This window comes from Protomyctophum parallelum (genome assembly GCF_964188405.1).
Source record: "Protomyctophum parallelum genome assembly, chromosome: 21".
NCBI classification, from domain to species: Eukaryota; Metazoa; Chordata; class Actinopteri; order Myctophiformes; family Myctophidae; genus Protomyctophum; species Protomyctophum parallelum.
In genome coordinates, this window is record NC_139713.1 from 4,199,404 (window position 1) to 4,221,420 (window position 22,017).

The window sequence follows — 22,017 nt, forward strand, 5'->3', positions numbered from 1 at the left end:
TAGGTGAGGACATACTCTAAGGGACTGACGGACATTGCTGTTCCTTGGAGTGGTTGCTCCACTCAAAAACACAAATAAAAAGTACGGCATGACATCATAGGTTAATCCTTAACTGTTGAGCTTTTGGGCATGTGGCTCCCCGGCTATTATTGAGTACCCGTTTATCAATAAGCTTTGGGCTTTAATATCAAGCCTGTTATCGAGCATATAGCGCCGACCCCTGACGTCATGTTTAAACAATTGAGACAAGAGGCGATCGAGAAATAAATCTAATCGCCTACGCTGTCTAAAAGTGTATTGATACCTGGCCAACCCAATGTTGCCCTGGTGAACACAATGCATTGTATTTACATCTCTTGTATTTACATGGCCAAAGCATTTCCAGGGGGTCCCCAGACATGGCCAAAGCATTTCCAGGGGTCCCCAGACATGGCCAAAGCATCTCCAGGGGTCCCCAGCCAAAAACGTTGAGGACCCCTGCTCTAGTTTAACAAGTATATGACAAATACGTAAAAAAAAAAAAAAAAAAACACTTCATGCTCATTTTTGTATAGGCACATTTAACACATTCAAGGCTCATACATAGTCTGGATTTTCGGTGGTGAGGTGACCACCGAAATACAACATGACGTCACTGAGCCGCGGTGAAGAGCAAACCAGCGCCACCGCTCCAGCCCTTCTCTCTGTTTTTACTCACCACCGCTCAACGTTATTTCAGCTCCGGTGGTCACCTCACCACCGGAGCGGTGGTCACCTCACCACCGGAGCGGTGGTCACCTCACCACCGGAGCGGTGGTCACCTCACCACCGGAGCGGTCACCGGAGCGGTGGTCACCTCACCACCGAAAAACCAGACTATGAATAGGCCTTTACACATTCGATATTTAAAATGTATGTAAGTGAAGTGAAAAAATAATTGTATTTCTCGTGTGCTATGTTTTTTGGTGAATATTATACAAGATTAGTTGTACTGATGTGATGTCACATAAGGGTCCCAGTGCTGAGTAGACTTGCTGACTCCAGGGAGCCTTCACTGGAGACAGAGTGGTGAGAGTGCATGCCTTCATCAGAGTGCTGTGGAGCGCGAGCACACACACACACACACGCACACACAGACAGACAGACAGACAGACACACACACACTCGAAAGCTGACATGATGCTTACTGACCATGATATGGAGACACATGGAAAACACACACAATTAATCTTGTTTTTCTCACTACAGTGGTGAGCCGTTGAGGATGGCAGTGATACCACTTGAGGACCTCCCTGGTGCCTCTGTGGCACCACACACCCCTTTTAGTGGTACCACCATTCACACCTAATCGTTTAAAGGTGTCAATGGGTGTAGTGTGGCAAATCAGCCACAATGTGGCACATGTGAGTCCATGATTTATTTTTTACTAGATTAATTGGTGAATGCATTAACAAGGGATTTTTACTTGTAGTTTTATAAACATAGAAAATAAAACAGAATCCTTAGGATGAATTCAAAGCAATTGTTTCTTTAAACAAAACAGTTTTTATCACATTTAACAGCATTAGACAAATGAATCTAACTCAGGTCTCCTAATGAGTAGATAGAATAATTAAATCAAGTCATTTTGTAAAATGTAAAGCAATGTGATGTTCTTATGCCTAAATAGTTTCCTTAACCCCTAAAATATATCTTTATACTAGGGCTGTCAATCAATTACAAATATTTAATTGTGATTAATCGCATGATTGTCCACTTTGAGAGTTTCAAGTCAAATCAATGTAGTTGTTACTCCTATTTTACCGCTGTTTCGGCGCTGTAGTGCCGAAATGATATCGGCTCGTCGGAAATTGTCAGTAGCACCGAAGAGCCGACTTTAGGACGCCCCGAACCTCAAATGACGTCACATTGTAGGCTCTACAGAGCGGCTCTAAAATAGGAGTATGAATCGGCCCTTAGACTTCTGTATGGGAGAATTGCGTTTTTGAATGATTAATTGAAAATTCTCTGTTGTGCGACAACGAAAGACCATCAGAGAAAGCTTGACTTGTCTGCTTCCAGGAAGTTTGATAACATGTTTAGTTTTTGTGTTGGAAGACATTTAAAAGAGCCTGCATTTACACTGGTTAGTGTTTAGGTGAAAATGGTGGACCCTATTGTAAACTAGTGTAATGCTCTAGAAGTGTATCGTCTACAGTATTTATATTGAGTTGTGCTTTCATTTGAAATGTACCCATTCTGCAAACTGTTCATAAATACTTCAATCAATCCTAGTGAGTTTGCACCTAGCAGAGGAAAGGAGCCACATGCTTACAGAGAAGAGCAACGTTTTCCAACGGGGAAAAAACCCCAAGATATATTGTACCAGTTCAATTCTTGTAACGAGTTCTGGAAAACGCAAACAAGATTGACAAAAAGGGTTGTTCTACAACAGGCTCCAAGTAGCCTAGTGTCATTCAAGGAGAGCTTGATTCTCTGCAAAGCAAAATATCACGCTTAAACAGTCTTTATGAATATGATACCTACAGAGGACTGCATATCCATGACCAGGGGGAGTTAGAAAGGAACTAGTCTACTATAAAAGTAACATTTCAATAAAATGCATTAGAAACTATACTTTCAGAACAATTATATTATTTTAGGGTGTGAAAGAGAGTTAAATATACACTAACTGGAAAGTACAATTGCATTGGATTTTACATTTGAGTATTTTCTTTCATAGTTTTGAAGGAAAATGCTATTTGTCCCAACATTTGTTGGGACAAAAAAGCTTTAGACCCTGTATACAAAATAATGACAATGGCATATCTACAAGCACACAACACTGTTGCTACGCCAATATACAAGATGTGAACTGGTATATTGCCTAATTTCGTGGTATATTTCACTTTACATTTTTATTCAAAGATGTGGCTTATATTATGTAATATACTATGTGTCTGCTCTTGTCCAGAAACGAGTCAGTTTTTCTGCATACTGATGGGTTTATTGTGAAGCACACAAACCAACGTCGGACTGGTAAACAACACAAAAATACACAGATGCTTATAGAATAACATTGCATAAACATAATACAGCACATAATCATGAATGAAATACAGTCCAAAATAACATGCAAAACATTTAACATATACCTTACTGGCTGCTCTACAAGCATAAGGGAATGAGAAGATCACTAGTGCCCATGCCATGGCCATGAACACAGCGACACACACACTTGAACTTCTGCGTCACACTGTCAAATGACAGGTGTGCAACCATGTCTAAACGTCCCCCTGACACCAGACGGCCATATAAAGGGTTCCGCATTAGCCAAACAATGACACTTCCGGCCCAACATAGGCATTAAATAACTTAAATTAAATACAAAACAAATGATTAGGAATAATTGCAGCAGTTATACTGTGTTATATTTAAAGCATTATACACACTTCTACTCGTTAGGATACCCGAGTTAGATTCCACCAATAATACATTGTTTTCATTTGTCTAATGCTGTTAAATGTGATAAACACAGTTTTGTATTGCTATTTTTGTATTGGGCTATATTCGTTTTTATAAATATGAATTAAAATACTCTATTCTCTTGCATCCAAAGAGCCTAAAGTATTACCGAATCCAATTCCAATACTTTTACATCTCGGAGGCAAATGTTGTAATTTTGCAGGCAGGCAGGCAGGCAAGCAGGCAGGCAAGCAGGCAGGCAGGCAGGCAGGCAGGCAGGCAGGCAGGCAGGCAGGCAGGCAGGCAGGCAGGCAGGCAGGCGCAGACAGACCTTGACTATGTTTGCCACTATTTGTTAAATAGAGTAAATTGAATAGAGTTAGATATCTATAAGGGTCCATTTGGTTAACAACTATCCATTTAGCTGGGGACCACCTGGAGCCCCTCAGGGACCACTGGTGGTCCACAGACAGGTTGACATCCACTGCTTTAGCAGTTCATGCAAGAATTTGACATGATTAGATTCCAGCATTTGTTTTGTGGGGGTTAAGGAAACTAAGAAAAAAATATATTTTAATATATTTAAAGATTATAGCCCACTCAATATACCAATTTAAATAAGGTTAAAGAGCTAATAAAAGCCATGCATTATTTTTGTATTATGTGCAATTCCTGGGTGTTATATTTCATAGATTGCCCCTGCCTCAAAATGACTTGATTTAATCGAGTGTTACATTTAAAGCATTCCTGCCTCATACTGACACAAAATGCCTGTGTCTGACCATTAGTTGCTCTCTGCTGCCATCTCCTGGTGACGGCATGGAATAAAGTGGTACCACCAAAAGACGTGGTGGTGCCAGGGAGGCTCACCACTGTATATGTGAATGAAGTGCAAATAAAAAAAAGAATTCCATTCTCACGTGTCTGCGCAAGATGCGGTCTAGCAGGCTGCGCTTGGGGGTCTTTGGGGACGGAGCCTGGGACCAGTCCAGGTCTTTGGGCCCCTGGGACCCCTCGGGGCCAAACACGTTCAGCTCCTTGTAACAGCCCGTCTCCATCATCTGCACAATACATACCACAGGATTGTTTTCGTCGACTAATACTACGGCTACAAATGTTCATCGACTACCTTTTTTTTCACTGACGAAAACTAAAAGGAAAATAAATTAAAACTAAGCTATATATGATGACTAAAACTAAGACTAAATGTATTGACAATTTCGTCAACAGATTAAAAAATAGACTAAAATGTTAGGAAGGGACTATAGTGGACAAGACATCCAGTATAAGTCATTTTACACTTGCATGCTGAAAATAGCCGATCTACAAGCTCACAACGCATCTCATTGTATTAATCATTTTGTATGCCACGTTGATGAATTGAATACATATACTGTAGGACCACAAGTCCCCGCGTCCGGGACTTTTTTTGTGTTACCCTTTTTCGCTTTTTTTTTCTTCAAAAGACTATGAACTAGGAGGACTATAGGCATCTATGATGAAAACTAAATGGGAAAACTAAGCTATGATGACTAAAACTAAGTGCTAAATACTAACTGCTAAATATATTGACAATTTCGACTAAAATGTTAGTAAGCGACTAGTGGACAAGAGATCAGTATATGTAAGACAAGTCATTTTACACATGTTGCGACGCGTTGTGAGCTTGTATATCGGGCATTTTCAGCGAGTGTAAAATCAGCCATTAAGACGGCATCAAGGCCCGCCAAGATACATTTTAGTTGACTAAATCAACGACTTACCGGTAATTATCATAAGATTTTAGTCGATTAAATCGACTAAACTAAAATGTGACTAAAACTAAATGAAAACCATTCCAAATAGTCCGGTCGTTTTAACGCACCCCTCACCAACCTTAATCCGGTCGTTTTAACGCACCCCTCACCAACCTTAATCCGGTCGTCTTAACGCACCCCTCACCAACCTTAACCCGGTCGTTTTAACGCACCCCTCACCAACCTTTATCCGGTTGTTTTAACGCACCCCTCACCAACCTTAATCCGGTCGTTTTAACGCACCCCTCACCAACCTTAACCCGGTCGTTTTAACGCACCCCTCACCAACCTTAATCTGGTCGTTTTAACGCACCCCTCACCAACCTTAATCCGGTCGTTTTAACGCACCCCTCACCAACCTTAATCCGGTCGTTTTAACGCACCCCTCACCAACCTTAATCCGGTCGTTTTAACGCACCCCTCACCAACCTTAATCCGGTCGTTTTAACGCACCCCTCACCAACCTTAACCCGGTCGTTTTAACGCACCCCTCACCAACCTTAATCCGGTCGTTTTAACGCACCCCTCACCAACCTTAATCCGGTCGTTTTAACGCACCCCTCACCAACCTTAATCTGGTCGTTTTAACGCACCCCTCACCAACCTTAATCTGGTCGTTTTAACGCACCCCTCACCAACCTTAATCCGGTCGTTTTAACGCACCCCTCACCAAACTTAATCCAGTCGTTTTAACGCACCCCTCACCAACCTTAACCCGGTCGTTTTAACGCACCCCTCACCAACCTTAATCCGGTCGTTTTAACGCACCCCTCACCAACCTTAATCTGGTCGTTTTAATGCACCCCTCACCAACCTTAATCCACCCCTCACCAACCTTAATCCGGTCGTTTTAACACACCCCTCACCAACCTTAATCCGGTCGTTTTAACACACCCCTCACCAACCTTAATCCGGTCGTTTTAACGCACCCCTCACCAACCTTAATCCGGTCGTTTTAACACACCCCTCACCAACCTTAATCCGGTCGTTTTAACACACCCCTCACCAACCTTAATCTGGTCGTTTTAATGCACCCCTCACCAACCTTAATCCACCCCTCACCAACCTTAATCCGGTCGTTTTAACACACCCCTCACCAACCTTAATCCGGTCGTTTTAACACACCCCTCACCAACCTTAATCCGGTCGTTTTAACGCACCCCTCACCAACCTTAATCCGGTCGTTTTAACACACCCCTCACCAACCTTAATCCGGTCGTTTTAACGCACCCCTCACCAACCTTAATCCGGTCGTTTTAACGCACCCCTCACCAACCTTAATCCGGTCGTTTTAACGCACCCCTCACCAACCTTAATCCGGTCGTTTTAACGCACCCCTCACCAACCTTATGTCTAACCGATGACTATTCTAAACTAAGTATGCACCCTCGACTATAAAACTACACTGGTTGAAAACACTGGTCGGCATACCCCGTTCTGCCAGCGGATGGCGACGCTCCCGGTGTTCAACTTGTCATACCTCGTTCTGCCAGGTGATGGCGACGCTCCCGGTTTTCAACTTGTCATACCTCGTTCTGCCAGGTGATGGCGACGCTCCCGGTGTTGAACTTGGCATAGAAGTCGCTGTCCGTCTGGTCCAGACTGACTCCTTTAATGGTGCCGAACTCGTCGATGTCGTCGATGTCGTTGCAGTACACCTGTCTGGGCTGAGGAGGCGCCAAAACGAAGAATAATTCAGAATCATCCAGGCATAATACAGATAGCTTGCGGCTTAGTGCAAGAAGTATTTATTTTAGCCACAACCAGGCTATAATGTCAAGGGCGATTGGTCTATGAGGAAGGATGGCTGGGGAAGGATCAACATATGGAATGTCAGAACAGGTCAGCTCCATATATGGAGATCTCAGGTTTGAGGTCAGATGTAGAGTTGCTGGCCAATGTTGATGACATCAGGGATCTCCATATATGGGCTTAATATTGACGACATCAGGGATCTCCATCCCTGATGATGTCACGTGCTCATCCCTGATGATGTCACGTGCTCATCCCTGATGATGTCACGTGCTCTCTCACCTGGGGTGCGACACACTGACGGGGATTGCACGATTCCATAGTTAACTTCAATTACAGTATTATTTCTGTAACTCCCCTATTTCCTATGTGAGGGTTTGTGTAAACACAAGATGAAGGTGAGGACGCAAATTGTGGGTTGCGCCAACGGAAATAGCTGATCTACAAGCTCTCAACGCGTCTGCAGACGCGTTGAGAGCGTTGAGATCAGCTATTTCTGTCCAAAAGTGCTTGTAGATCAGCTATTTTTGTCCAAAAGTGCTTGTAGATCAGCTATTTTTGTCCAAAAGTGCCCTCTTACGAGATGTCAGCCCCTTCCTACGGTGTTAATGTGTTTTAGATGTCAGCCCCTTCCTACGGTGTTAATGTGTTTTAGATGTCAGCCCCTTCCTACGGTGTTAATGTGTTTTAGATGTCAGCCCCTTCCTACGGTGTTAATGTGTTTTAGATGTCAGCCCCTTCCTACGGTGTTAATGTGTTTTAGATGTCAGCCCCTTCCTACGGTGTTAATGTGTTTTAGATGTCAGCCCCTTCCTACGGTGTTAATGTGTTTTAGATGTCAGCCCCTTCCTACGGTGTTAATGTGTTTTAGATGTCAGCCCCTTCCTACGGTGTTAATGTGTTTTAGATGTCAGCCCCTTCCTACGGTGTTAATGTGTTTTAGATGTCAGCCCCTTCCTACGGTGTTAATGTGTTTTAGATGTCAGCCCCTTCCTACGGTGTTAATGTGTTTTAGAAGTGAAGTGTGTTTACGTCGGGTTTGAACGGCGGCTCCAGGACTCCCGCCTCCAGCATCCTGAAGTGGACGGCGCTGAAGAAAGCATGTGACCGCACGCCGGCCGCGCCCGACGCCTGGCAGCCCAACCGCTGGCTGGCGTCTTTGGTCAGCAGCTGCAGGGAAACACATTAAAGCAGGTACTGTAAACCAGAGCCAGATACTGTAAAGTCCAGAGCAGATACTGTAAAGTCCAGAGCAGATACTGTAAAGTCCAGAGCAGATACTGTAAAATCCAGAGCAGGTACTGTAATCCAGAGCAGGTACTGTAATCCAGAGCAGGTACTGTAATCCAGAGCAGATACTGTAAAATCCAGAGCAGATACTGTAATCCAGAGCAGGTATACTGTAATCCAGAGCAGGTACTGTAATCCAGAGCCTTCTAATAGAAGAGTTACGACATTGAGGGGGCAGAAACCGAGCGCTGTTCATGCAGCCTGAACAGAGACGAGTCGGAAATGCATTGTTTTCAACGAGGGCGGCGCAAACTAGAGCTATTTTAAACATGTGTGCAACAGTTTTAAAGTATTGTACAGTAACGACTAAAGTCTCTTTAATGTTTATGTTGTACTTTTTTACTACAAAACAATTTAAGTACCCGTTTATCAATAAGATTATCAAGCCTGTTAACGAGCATATAGCGGCCCATGCAGGCGTCATGTTCACACAATCAAGACGAGAGGCGATGGAGAAATAAATGTAAACATGGATCCATGCATGTCGGTATTGATAATAATAAATAATAATAAATAAATGTAAACATGGATCCATGCATGTCGGTATTGAGTGTGTCAGGTGTATTGATACCTGCCAACCAGTGCTGTCCGGGCAAACAAAATTAAGCTTTTAAAGTGACTGTATGTACACACATTAGCCAGTTACGGTTTCTTTAATATTATCTTATTGGTAAAATAGGGTCAGAAAAGTACTGTATCTGAAGGCCCTAGTTAAAGATACTGGTTCTGTTCAGAATTTCTGGTCTCCCGTCTTTCCACAAAATAAATGTTTGATAGTGGGCTCGATAAGAACCCGGCTCAATAAGCCTGATCGATAAAGGTTATCAATAAAAAATCCAAATCCAAATCCAGATAATTCTAGAGCTCCTTGAAATGAAATATAGTTTGAGAACCACCGACTGACATAGAAAAGGAAAACTGTCAGGATTTAGAAGTAATTTGTAGAATTTGGTGCTCAGGTCTAAATGGGTCGGAGCTCTGTCCCTGCTAGCCAATAGGCCTATACGGTCGAATATGACATCAAGGCATTAATCTCAAGCAGTAAGTTGCTAACCCGGTACTCCAGTATGGCTTGTGTGGGACAAGGGGGACGGGGGACGGGGTCCCTGTCCCACACAAGCCACACTTCTGTCCCTCAAATGAACAGTTTGGATCTGGTCGCCCTAGTCCCTGCTCACCGAGCGCAGTGTTGTTTTCGTCGACTAAGGAGAGAAGACGAAAAATGTTCGTCGACTACCTTTTTCCACTGAAGAAAACTAAATGGAAACTAAATTAAAACTATGCTATGATGACTAAAACTAAGACCAAATATACTGACAATTTCGTCAACAAATAAAAACCAGACTAAAATGTTAGGAAGGGACTAGTGGACAAGAGATCCAGTATAAGTCATTTTACAATAGCCGAAAATAGCCGATCTACAAGCACACGCGTTGTGCGCTTGTAGATCGGCTATTTTCAGCAAGTGTAAAAACAGTCCTTACGACGGCATCAATGCCCACCAAAATAAATTTTAGTCGACTAAATCAACTGTAGATTTCGTCGATTAAAACCAGACTAACACTAGCCTGACCTAGGCAGAGACATTTCTGGCCTAGATGGGAGGGTCGCGCCTCAGAAAAACGCGCACCCTGATTGGATCTCATCGATCTGTCCGTCACCCCCGGCCCCTCCTCTCCCCCCTAGTGCAGCGCTACGTCACATCATTTAGAGCGACGCCCACCCGGAAGGGTTGACTCCCACTTTTAGACTGGTTCAGCCCACGGCTTTTTCCAGGCTTTCATCGTTCGCGCAGACGAAATGAAAGCCTGGGTATCGAGGCTAGACTAACACCAACACATTCCAGGTGACTAAAATGTGACTAAAACTAAATGAAAACTATTCAAAATGACTAAAAATGTGACTAAAACTAAAATCAAAATTTTCTGCCAAAAACAACACTGACCGAGCGACACAGGTCCTTGGCCTCCCTGGTGAACATGCTCCCGTATTCCTCCTTGGCCTCTCGGATCCTCCGCTCCATCTCCGACGCTTTGGGCCGCTCGCCTCGCCTCCGGAACGGAGGCCGTCCCGCCGTCATCTCGTACACCAGGCAGCCCAGGCCCCACCAATCAGGACTCACCCCGTAATACTCCTTAGCCATCACCTCTGGAGCTGTGGGGTTTGATTGATTGATTGATTGAAATATGTATTAACAGTTTGCAGAATTACAGTATACATTTCAAGCACAAACTCAATACAAAGACTGTTAACTGTGAGTGGACAACCCAATAAAGCATTACACTTCATGTTTACAACAGGGTCCACATTGTTCAATTCATCAAAACTTTTAGAGACATACAAATAGACACTTCTATGTAGTTAAAGAACAGAACAGGAATTCGTCATAAAGGAAGCAAAAAGGGAAAAGAAACATATACAGTGAGGGGAAAGGGGGGGGGGGGTAGATAGTACACATTTTGTCCAAAACATAATTTTTCTATCAATCTTTTAACCCGTTTTAGACCTGAGGTCTTCTAAAGCAAAGATTTGAGTTAAAAACGTTCACTCCGAAAGAATACATATTCAAAGATTCAGTTGTGAAAACATATAGCACGTGGAAAAGAGTATAGGCTATTTATTGATTGATTGAATACTTTATTAACAGGCTTTGGGCCAATAAGCCCCTATAGGCTTGTTTCCATTGTGGTCCTCTGTATAATATCGGTATCGGTCAGATGGGTCATAATCTCATAATCGTGCAGCCCTTCTTTGAACCTATATTTGATGCAGATCTTGTTGAATTTGGTTGATGAAATCTGTACCAAATGGTGGGTCTGAACGACCACAAACCAGCCACAGAAGCATGGAATAAATATGCAAGTGGTGACGAAATATTTAACCTTTTGTTAGATGGAGTAGAAAATAAGCATAACGGTGGAACCCCAAAACCTTTATGGGTTGTCAAAGCACAGACAGTTCTTCTCACACCACAGAAAGCATGACAATCTGAGGGCCGATTCATACTCCTAAATGACGTCACATTGTAGGCTCTACAGAGCCAAATGACGTCACATTGTAGGCTCTACAGAGCCAAATGACGTCACATTGTAGGCTCTACAGAGCCAAATGACGTCACATTGTAGGCTCTACAGAGCCAAATGACGTCACATTGTAGGCTCTACAGAGCCGAACCGACTTTTATTCGGCTCTAAAATAGGAGTATGAATCGGCCCTAAGTGAGATCAAAATACTTATCCTATTAGAATTGAAATGTCCTTTTTTTTTAGAGTTTAGACCTTCGGTCTTGTTGTCATATCGTTTGTGCTACAGCCATCCGATTGTCACCAATCCCGGTAGAAAATGAAAAATCATGACCATAGAGTCGATGTGTATTGATTTGCAATCGGACAAACACGGACGGACAGACGGACAGACATCCGGCCTGGTCTGGAGGAGACCCTGCATGGCTACTCTAAATTAGAAATCACACCCGTGTGAAGTGAGGGGCGCTCTTATCTGTACATCATCCATTCATTGTCAACGGGAATGTAATCTTTGTGCAGGACAAAAGGAAAAATACCGATTTGCTCGTCCACATTCTGACGTACAGTAAATTCTCCATTCATTGTCAATACTTTTGTGGGTAAAGACCAAACTCTACACTAAAAGCTGAATATAGGAGGTCAAGGTCAAGGTAAACTTTATTGTCCACAAGGGACATTTGTCTCGGGCTTTGACCCCAGCTACAGCCACACATAAAACATCAACGACAACTAAAATACATTACAGAGGAAGACACAACATTACACAATTGCACACACAGTTACCGCTGTTTCAGAGCCTCGTTCGGCATCTTAGTTGATGCTAAATGGTAAATGGTGCATTTATATAGCGCCTTTATCCAAGGCGCTTTACAGAGATTGTGCATTACATTCACCCATTCATACACCGATGGCAGCGGAAACCATGCAAGGCACCAACTAGCACATCGGGAGCAATTAGGGGTTCAGTGTCTTGCTCAAGGACACTTCGACAGTAACTCTGGGGGAGCCCGGGTTCGAACTGGCAACCTTACGGTTACCATCCAGGCACTCTACCCCTGAGCCACCACCGCCCCTGATACAAACACTGATACAAACGGGGGGATATAGCGCCCCCTATACTGCAGACGGTGTACTGTGGACGTTACTTACCCATGTAGCCTGTGGTTCCCACCCTCCCTTTCACCAGCTTCCTCCCCGGCAGACGCACAGCCAAGCCCAGGTCAGAAATGCGGACGTGTCCTGGAAGGGAAAAAAGATAAAAAATAAGAAATGTGTAACTGATACGTACGTGAACTACAAACGGATGCTTTTTGAAGCTTTGTCTTTTGACCTCATTAACCCATTCTGACCTGAGATCAGATTCAAAAAATGTCTTCTACATCCTGACAGTTTTCCATTCTGACCTGAGAAAATGTCTTCTATGTCGGTCGCTCTTCGATAAAAAAAAAAAAAGAGCAGACCTACAAGCTCGTAGCGCGCCACTCGGTGGCGCGCTATGAGCTTGTAGATCTGCTATTTTTCAACAGCTAAAGCATAACATAATGCTTAAAACACCAAAATGGATGAATTGTTGCCTGTTTGTTCTGTTCAAACAGAGCTTATCTCAACTCGCAACAAGCCTCCACTCTCGAAACCTTCGCTCGTCGACTTAGTCATTAGTCATTTAGTCATTTAGCGGACGCTCTTAAATCCAGAGTGATTTACAACAACAAAAACATGGTAATACATCAAAATACATCAAAGATTGTCATCGTGAATCATACCTAAGCTAAGAACCTATGACAGTAGAATGTCTATATAATGAAACTATGCATAATACACTATAGAGTGCTATATGTTGTCTACATAAAATAAATGCTATCTAAAATGTTCGTCCAACAAACACCAACCTCCTTGATCAGCGTCCACACCGCATGGCAGGGCGGAAAATAATTCCCGTTAGTTTTCGTCGTAGACTTTAAAAAATATATATTTATTTAAAGACGTTTACGCCGCGGACAAAGCCAACTCGAGTTGTGACCAAATCATGACAATGAACACAATGTTTTGGGCCGATCAAATAATTAGAAAGAAGAAAAAAAGGCAGGTTACAACACTTTTTGTTTTGTTTTTCTTCTTATGAATTATTTTATTGGCCCAAGACATTGTGTTTATATAGTGCAGCTTTAATATGTTGAAAACAGGAATCATGGTATTTCTTTCTTCAAAATATTGAAGAAATTAGCATTATTTTTTATACCAATTATAATTATGAACTTATCCCATTCTGGGGCGGGAACCCCTTTTGGTGTTTTAAGCATTATGTTGTACTTTAGCTATTGGAAAATAGCAGATCTACAAGCTCATAGCTCAGACCTACAAGCTTGTAGCGCGGCACCGAGTGCCGCGCTACAAGCTTGTAGGTCTGCTATTTTTGAAAAAACGTAATTATATATACTTTCAGAGTGAACGTTTTTAACTCAAATCTTTGCTTCTGGGGGGGGGGGGGGGGGGTCTCTGGAACTACATATTTTCAGATGGGGGTCGGCGGCCAAATACATATATATTTGGGGGTTCTTGACATGAAGATGTTTGAGAACCGCTGACACAGAAACATCGTTTCTCAGGTCTAAATGGGTTTAACCCATTTTGGGCAGGAACCCCTTTTGGTGTCAGCATTATGTCATGCTTTAGCTATTGAAAAATAGCAGATCTACAAGCTCATAGCGTGCCACTCAGTGGCGTGCTACGAGCTTGTAGGTCTGCTATTTCTTTTTTAATCGAAGAACGACTAACATAGAAACATAGCTTTTTCAGAAAACTGTCAGGATGTAGAAGAATTCTTTTTTTTTATCCCACGATTTTGTAACCCAGTTTTTTCTTTTCACCCAGTGCAAATTATCTAATGTAATCCTGGGCGCTACACTTCCTCTGCCAACCTGGGGGGGCAGCGGACTGACCTCATGCCTCCTTCTATGCATGAGGAGTCCAAGCTGCTTCTTTTCACCTGACAGAGGGGAATTTCCTAGAAGACATTTTTAGATCTCAGGTCAGAATGGGTTTAAACACACGGCACAACGCTTTAGGAGATTTTTCAAAGACAAAAACACCGTGTGGAATTTACTGCACCACCAACAGGAAGTCTACTCGTGGAGGAATGCAACACGCTAAGAATAGAACACGCACCGCAGCATGTTTCCCACATAACACGCTTAGCTTAACACGCTTCGCTTCCTTGTAATTCTAGACGTCTGTGTTTTGTGTGGGCTCCTGTCAAAACATCATCATTAATTAACTTCCTGATTCTCCACCGCAAACCGTCCAATCCGGAGATGCCTTGCTTAGCGTGCTCGCAAACTTTGTCCGACCCCTCTCAGGTAATTGGCAAAGGTTGAAGCGATCATCAATCATTAGTTAGTTTATTAGTTGTTGAAAAAAACCGACCGGTATGATGAGAAAATGTCACAGGCAGAATTCACAGAATCTACTGAATGTGAAGGAGGAGGTGACGAACTGACATATTGAGCACACAGTATGGCATCCCCCCCCCCCCTTCACATTCAGTAGCTGTTGATGTGTGGCCAGGTGTAACGTCCTTGGGTCTAGTAGGATTAAATAAATCGCTGTAAAACTCTGTAAAAATATACATATTTAGCCACTTGTTCTTTCGAACGCCACCCGCCAAAAATTGCTGAAACGAAAGAAAGCAGCAAATGGAAATGAATGTAACACTCACTTTTACTTTTTCTAATAACAACCTAAATATCCTGGTCTCTAAACTGCCTCCCCCTGGCCAGCCGGGGCGCCTGAGGGGAGGGGAAAGGAACTGGTTGGAATAACGTGTTCCTTCCACGCGCTACGTCCAACCAGGGAAACTCCCCCCCTGTCAGGTGTAAAGGAGCAACTTGGACACTCAGGCATGAAGGAAGCATGAGTTCAAGTCCGTTGCTCTCCCCTTGTCCCCCATATATGGGGACTAGGTTGGTGGAGGGTGTGTAGAGCCCAGGATCACATTAGATGATTGACACAGGGGTGAAAAATGGGTTACAAAATCGTGGGACAAAAATATATTTAGAAAAAAATATATATATAATAACCTAAATATGACAAAGTTGTCGTTTTAATGTACAACATTGTTTTCTCCCTCAACATTAAGAAAACCAACATGCAGTTATGGGTATCTGCTCATTTCTAAAGTTACAATTGAATTGCTTTTAAGAACGCCTTGGGCCAAATTGTCAAATATTTAGGTATGAAGGCAAACATTGTGAAAATATCCCATCTACTATGGCAGGCCGCACTTTTTTCAGGACTGCCTAAGAAAACAACTGACAGATTACAACTTGTCCAAAATGCAGCAGCCAGAGTTTTAACTAGAACTAAGATGAGAGAACATATTACTCCAGTTTTGGCATCACTGCACTGGCTTCCGGTTGTTTTTAGGATTGATTTTAAAATTATTGTACTTGTCTATAAAGCTCTCAATGCCTGCCTAAATATGTCCCAAACCGCCCCCTAAGGTCTTCCACTGCTGGCCTGCTCGCTTTGCCTAAAAAAATGGCAACTAAAAAATACGGGGAAGCAGCTTTTTGCTTCTACGGGCCGTCGGCATGGAACAAGCTCCCTCTGTACCTTCGTCAGGCAGCCTCTGGAGACATTTTTAAAGCTCAGCTCAAGACCCACTTCTACAACATTGCTTTTAATTGATCTTTTATTTTGTCCTCACTGTATTGCATTACTGCTTGTTTTTTAATGTCGTTGCCTTGCTTTTCTTTTATTCTCCATTGTTCTGTAAAGCACTTTGAGCTGCATTTCATGTCATGAAAGGTGCTATACAAATAAAGTTTTATTATTATTATTATTATTATATATAGTCTGGTGAGAGGCCTATAGCCTATGGCAGGCTATATATAGTCTGGTGCGTCTCAGAGGCCTATAGCCTATGGCAGGCTATATATAGTCTGGTGCGTCAGAGGAAGCCTATAGCCTATGGCAGGCTATATATAGTCTGGTGCGTCAGAGGCCTATAGCCTATGGCAGGCTATATATAGTCCGGTGCGTCAGAGGCCTATAGCCTATGGCAGGCTATATATAGTCTGGTGCGTCAGAGGCCTATAGCCTATGGCAGGCTATATATAGTCTGGTGCGTCAGAGGCCTATAGCCTATGGCAGGCTATATATAGTCTGGTGCGTCAGAGGCCTATAGCCTATGGCAGGCTATATATAGTCTGGTGCGTCAGAGGCCTATAGCCTATAGCAGGCTATATATAGTCTGGTGCGTCAGAGGCCTATAGCCTATAGCAGGCTATATATAGTCTGGTGCGTCAGAGGCCTATAGCCTATAGCAGGCTATATATAGTCTGGTGCGTCAGAGGCCTATAGCCTATAGCAGGCTATATATAGTCTGGTGCGAGTCCTATAGCCTATGGCAGGCTATATATAGTCTGGTGCGTCTCTGCAGAGGCAGGACAGGTTACAGGAGAATGTGTTTCAGTTACGTCTTCGTCAGGTCATAGGTCAGGTGACTATCCTGAACTTGGCAGTGTATGCTCGGGCGTTGGGACACATTTATCTTAACCACTTTAAAACCCTGTACTTATTTGACGATTATATTCCCAAGGGTTCTACTGTACTGTATATCATGTGTTTCTCAATCAGTGTCTTGTCGGGGGCCATCAAATATATATAGATTTGGTAACGTACCGATATTTGAAGATATGTTGTGCCTACTGTGAGAGTTTTGTGCCTACTGTGAGAGTCGATGTAGTTCCAACTAACGTCAATACAGCATCGAATTGTGGACAAAATATTATCCAACGATAACACAATAATTCAAAGTTTTGGGTCTGACAGGGTGAATCATGTCAAATACCCGCGGTATTTGACATTACCGTATTGAATTGAATGGGAATTGAATGGGGCTATGGGGTGTTGTGCTAATTCTCTTATTTCCATCTAAATAAGTAGTAAAGTGTGCCGCTTGGGATATTATTTACATTATGAAGAGAGGATATAAAAAATAAATAACAAAATTGAGCAATGGAAATAACCGAATTAGCACAACACCCCATAGCCCCATTCAATTCAATGCGATTCATTGAGGGCTTATGGTAGGGGAAATAGCCAATAAGGAGCTTTTGCACAAAATAACACCTGGACCTCTTTGGTGGGGACGTAACAACTACAAAGAAAGGTAAGAAAGCCTTTTAGTATGGAATTCTCCTTAGTAGCAAAACATCATGGCAGGATTACAAGCTCACAACAACGCGATGTGAGCTTGTAGATCGATCGGTGTTAAATAGTTCTACATTCTGATTAGAGACTCATTGCTATAGAGTTCAGTAACAGATCTCAATGTCTCTCCTTGTGACTAAATAACACAATTGGAGCACAATTAAGGTTCTTTAGCTTATTTATATTTCTTTCCTGAAAGGTCCATGCAGGTTTTGGACATACAGGGCCCTAGCTATTTTAAAACATTTTAACATATAGTTCAACCAGCCAATCTACGTCATCGACACATTGTGCAGCTTGTAGATCAGCTATTTTAAATGGCAATGTTCAAAAGAACTGACGTGTGCATGTTGTAGTCATCACGGGTTCCTCTTACCGTTGTCATCCAGGAGAATGTTCTCTGGCTTCAGGTCCCTGTAAAGCACCAAACACAGGTCTGGGATCAGTACACACATACGTTTTTAACTGTTTTAATCTTTGCTTCTGGGAGAGTCCCTGGCTGGAACAACATATCTTCAGATGGGTGTCGGCGGCCAATTACATTATATTTCTGCATGGGGGTCCTTGACGTGAAAATGTTTGAGAACGACATGTGGTTTTTCAGAAAACTGTCAGGATTTAGAAGACATTTTGTAGAATCGTTCCCATGGTCTAAATTTTTTCTAAATGTTTAAATCGAATCCAACACAACACTTGTAGAGGATTAGTTTCATTTTGTTTTCTATTGTCCACTATACCATGATTTAAGAAACGTTTTATTTAAAAAAAAATCAGGATAAGAGTGTTTTATGTTAAATTAGTTGTTCAGTAATGAAGTTTTTGTTTTTGGAAAATGTATAGAGAATTAAGGCGTGGCAGTTACGTTGGAGAACGATGTATCCATGAGTTAACTGTCCTATTTGTGTATATGTATTATTATATATATGTACAGTTTTGTGAGTGTCTTGTAAGCCCGTGCGGGCTGGGCATCTTATGATGTAGGACACTTTAATAAAAACGATCTATCTATCTATCTATCTATCTATCTATTCAATTCAATTCAATTCAATTCAAAGGGCTTTATTGGCATGAGAAAACATACGTTTACATTGCCAAAGCAGAAAGAACAATACAACAATACAGCAATACAATCAAAACAGAAATTATGTACATTTGAAGGTCAGAATCTTCAATAGATCAAATTCTATATGTACCAAGGTCACTCGATGCAGGTATAGTGCAGGAGTATACACAATGATTAGTCTTTAGGGTGGTTGTGTTCCATTTTATATCCTTCTCCTATCACAGCAGCTCACAGATCTTGCTGCTGTGTTTTGCACATGTTGTATTTCGCCCAGCAGATACAGTATGGGAGTTTTTTGTCATTGGTCATGTTTTCAAAATCTCTGTGTGTGGTTGTAATCTGTGGGAAGTATGTATATCTATCATGTACCTGTACAGTATGAAGTATGTATATCTATCATGTACCTGTACACGATGCCCTGTTGGTGCAGGTGGTCCAGCCCGCAGCACACCTCCGCGGCGTAGAACCTCACCCGTTCTCCGTCCAGGCCCGGGGTGCCCTTGTGGGCCACGCTGTAGATGTGGAAGCGCAGGTCGCCTCCGTTCATGATGGTCATCACCATGCACAGAGAGTTCTTGCTCTCGTACGAATACGCCAGACTCACCTCAAAAACAAAGACAGACAAAACGGTAAGATATTATGCATATTTTTTACCACGTACTGTACTGTATACCCCCTGAGCGCTATATATATTTCAACTTTTATTATTATTTATTTTTTCATGAATGAATGAATGAATGAATACCCTATTATTCATTACAGTGTCGTGCGAAAGTATAGCCAAAATAGAAGTTATATCCACAAAAATATAAGTTATATCCAATATTCTTTTAACCCATTTTGGGGCGGGAACCCCTTTTGGTGTTATATGGCATTATATGTTATGCTTTAGCTATTGAAAAATACCTACAAACTCGTAGCGCGCCACCGAGTGGCGCGCTACGAGTTTGTAGGTCTGCTTTTATTTTTTTAATCGAAGAACGACTGACATCAGACAGAAAACTGTCAGGATGTACGATGTGTAAGACATTTTTAAAATCTGATCTCAGCTCAAAACTAAATCTATATATATATTTTTTTTGCGACCTTGTATTCTTTCAGAATAGCGACGTTAGCGCCACCCCCATGTTAATTGGATGATTTCTCAACACAAAATATACCCATAGTAGAGTTCAGTAGAGTACCCAGCCTTTTTTTGGGCGATTTTTACATTTTATGATTGTACCACTCAGTTCACACAGGTGTGATTTTTATTTTCGTAACAGAGGAGTGGCTGGTCTGTGTTTCATGCGAGCCAGGAAGAGAACGGTCCCATAGCCAGGAAGATAACGGTCCCATAGCCAGGAAGAGAACGGTCCCATAGCCAGGAAGAGAACGGTCCCATAGCCAGGAAGAGAACGGTCCCATAGCCAGGAAGAGAATGTTCCCATAGCCTTTGCAATGGCAGCAAAAAGGGCATTTAGGGCTGTTATGTTTCCAGTGCTCGGATCACTCCTCTTTTTCAAGTTTCGGTTCATCTTGATCCTAATCTAGAAACACAAACCTGTTTTTGTTTTTGTTTTTTATTATCTCCATTGAGCACCTGGTTGAGCTCGAGCTCTTTCGCTTTGCAAACAATCCTATCGGTCTTACCACAAACCTACTGTTCAGACTCTCCAGGATTATGTCATGCTTTAGCTATTAATAGAAAAGGAACCACCGCTCATCTGCTTTAGAGAGGTGCTGGAGCCACAAAAGGAGTATGAGGAAAAATAAAGGGAAGCTCCGCACACTCAGATCTGCGCACAATCAGTTTATTTTTGGCAAGCTTTCGGTCTACTGACCTTCTTCAGGCATAATCAAAAAGTGACATAGGACAGATATATATGTTCATCATTTGATTAGATGATTGATCACACCTATGTCAAACATTTCAATTTGAATGATAACTCATGGGAGTTGTAGTTCTCAGTGAAACTACAAGGCACCCAAAGACACCAAGTGTCCATTTAGACAGGAGAAAAACATCACAAGGAAAAACATTACAAATATTTACAAACGAAGTAAACAAAAAACAGAAAAAACAAAAGCCAATAATGCAATCGAATGCAAACACCAGGCACATAGCCATCATAAAGCAAAGAGCAAATGTAATCTTTTGTCATCTGTTTATATAACAACACTCATATCGAAATCTACATTGAGACCTAAGGGTTGTAAACTTTCTAAAGTGTGGATCCAATAGAGCTCTCTCTGGCATAACCTTCTGTCGACATCACCAAAACAGACTCTCCTGGCCCCCCTTAAACCAGGCAATTATCCCTGTGGCAACTGTGCCCAGTGTAACAACACTTTGAAAACTAATGTCTTTAGACATCCCAGAACAGGTAAAGCCTTTCCAGTAAAGGGTGTCATCACATGCAACACAAAAAATGTTATATATTTGTTAAAATGCCCATGTGATAAAATCTATATTGGTAAAACTATCCGCCCCTTAAAACAAAGGATCAGTGAACATAAAAGTTCAATCAGAAGAAAAGATGAAAACTACCCCGTAGCCTGTCACTTTGATAATCACTCTCATCCTATTAGGTTCCAGGGAATAGAGCAGATTACTCTTCAGAGAGGGGGTGATGTCGACAGAAGGCTATGCCAGAGAGAGCTCTATTGGATCCACACTTTAGAAAGTTTACAACCCTTAGGTCTCAATGTAGACTTCGATATGAGTGTTGTTATATAAACAGATGACAAAAGATTACATTTGCTCTTTGCTTTATGATGGCTATAATGTGCCTGATGTTTGCATTCGATTGCATTATTGGCTTTTGTTTTTTCTGTTTTTTGTTTACTTTGTTTGTAAATATTTGTAATGTTTTTCCTTGTGATGTTTTTCTCCTGTCTAAATGGACACTTGGTGTCTTTGGGTGCCTTGTAGTTTCACTGAGAACTACAACTCCCATGAGTTATCATTCAAATTGAAATGTTTGACATAGGTGTGATCAATCATCCAATCAAATGATGAACATATATATCTGTCCTATGTCACTTTTTGATTATGCCTGAAGAAGGTCAGTAGACCGAAAGCTTGCCAAAAATAAACTGATTGTGCGCAGATCTGAGTGTGCGGAGCTTCCCTTTATTTTTCCTCATGCTTTAGCTATTGAAAAATAGCAGATCTACAAGCTCGCTACGAGCTTGTCTGCTTTTCTTTTTTTTTTATCGAAGAACAAGCTCTCTTTCGCTTTGCAAACAATCCTATCAGTCTTACCACAAACCTACTGTCCAGACTCTCCAGGATCTGCTTCTCGCTGAGAGCCATCCATTCTCCTTTCATCTTCTTGATGTAGGTCTTCTGCAGCTTCTTGCAGGCGTACATCTGTCCTGTGGCGCGCGCCTGAACCGCCCACACCTGCATGGCGAGGCAAATTAACACAGATGGTGGCAGTGGTTTAATTATCGACGATTTATAGTTTCA

The 22,017-nt window shown here is 42.2% G+C and overlaps 1 protein-coding gene across 1 annotated transcript in view; it reads right to left on the reverse strand.

Moving 5' to 3' along the window:
• Nucleotides 1-2,964: 2,964 nt before the first annotated feature.
• The window catches only part of LOC310878603 (G protein-coupled receptor kinase 5-like), a gene marked incomplete at both ends in the record, with an annotated part of 28,741 nt that continues 9,688 nt past the window's right edge, over nt 2,965-22,017 (reverse strand). Inside the window, 9 exons of the mRNA XM_083792956.1 lie at nt 2,965-2,994; nt 4,344-4,484; nt 6,749-6,886; nt 8,004-8,141; nt 10,207-10,415; nt 12,437-12,526; nt 17,877-17,914; nt 18,968-19,167; nt 21,811-21,951. Of these exons, the coding sequence (XP_083649082.1) occupies nt 2,965-2,994; nt 4,344-4,484; nt 6,749-6,886; nt 8,004-8,141; nt 10,207-10,415; nt 12,437-12,526; nt 17,877-17,914; nt 18,968-19,167; nt 21,811-21,951 (1,125 nt within the window). The remainder of the gene's footprint in view (nt 2,995-4,343; nt 4,485-6,748; nt 6,887-8,003; nt 8,142-10,206; nt 10,416-12,436; nt 12,527-17,876; nt 17,915-18,967; nt 19,168-21,810; nt 21,952-22,017) is intronic.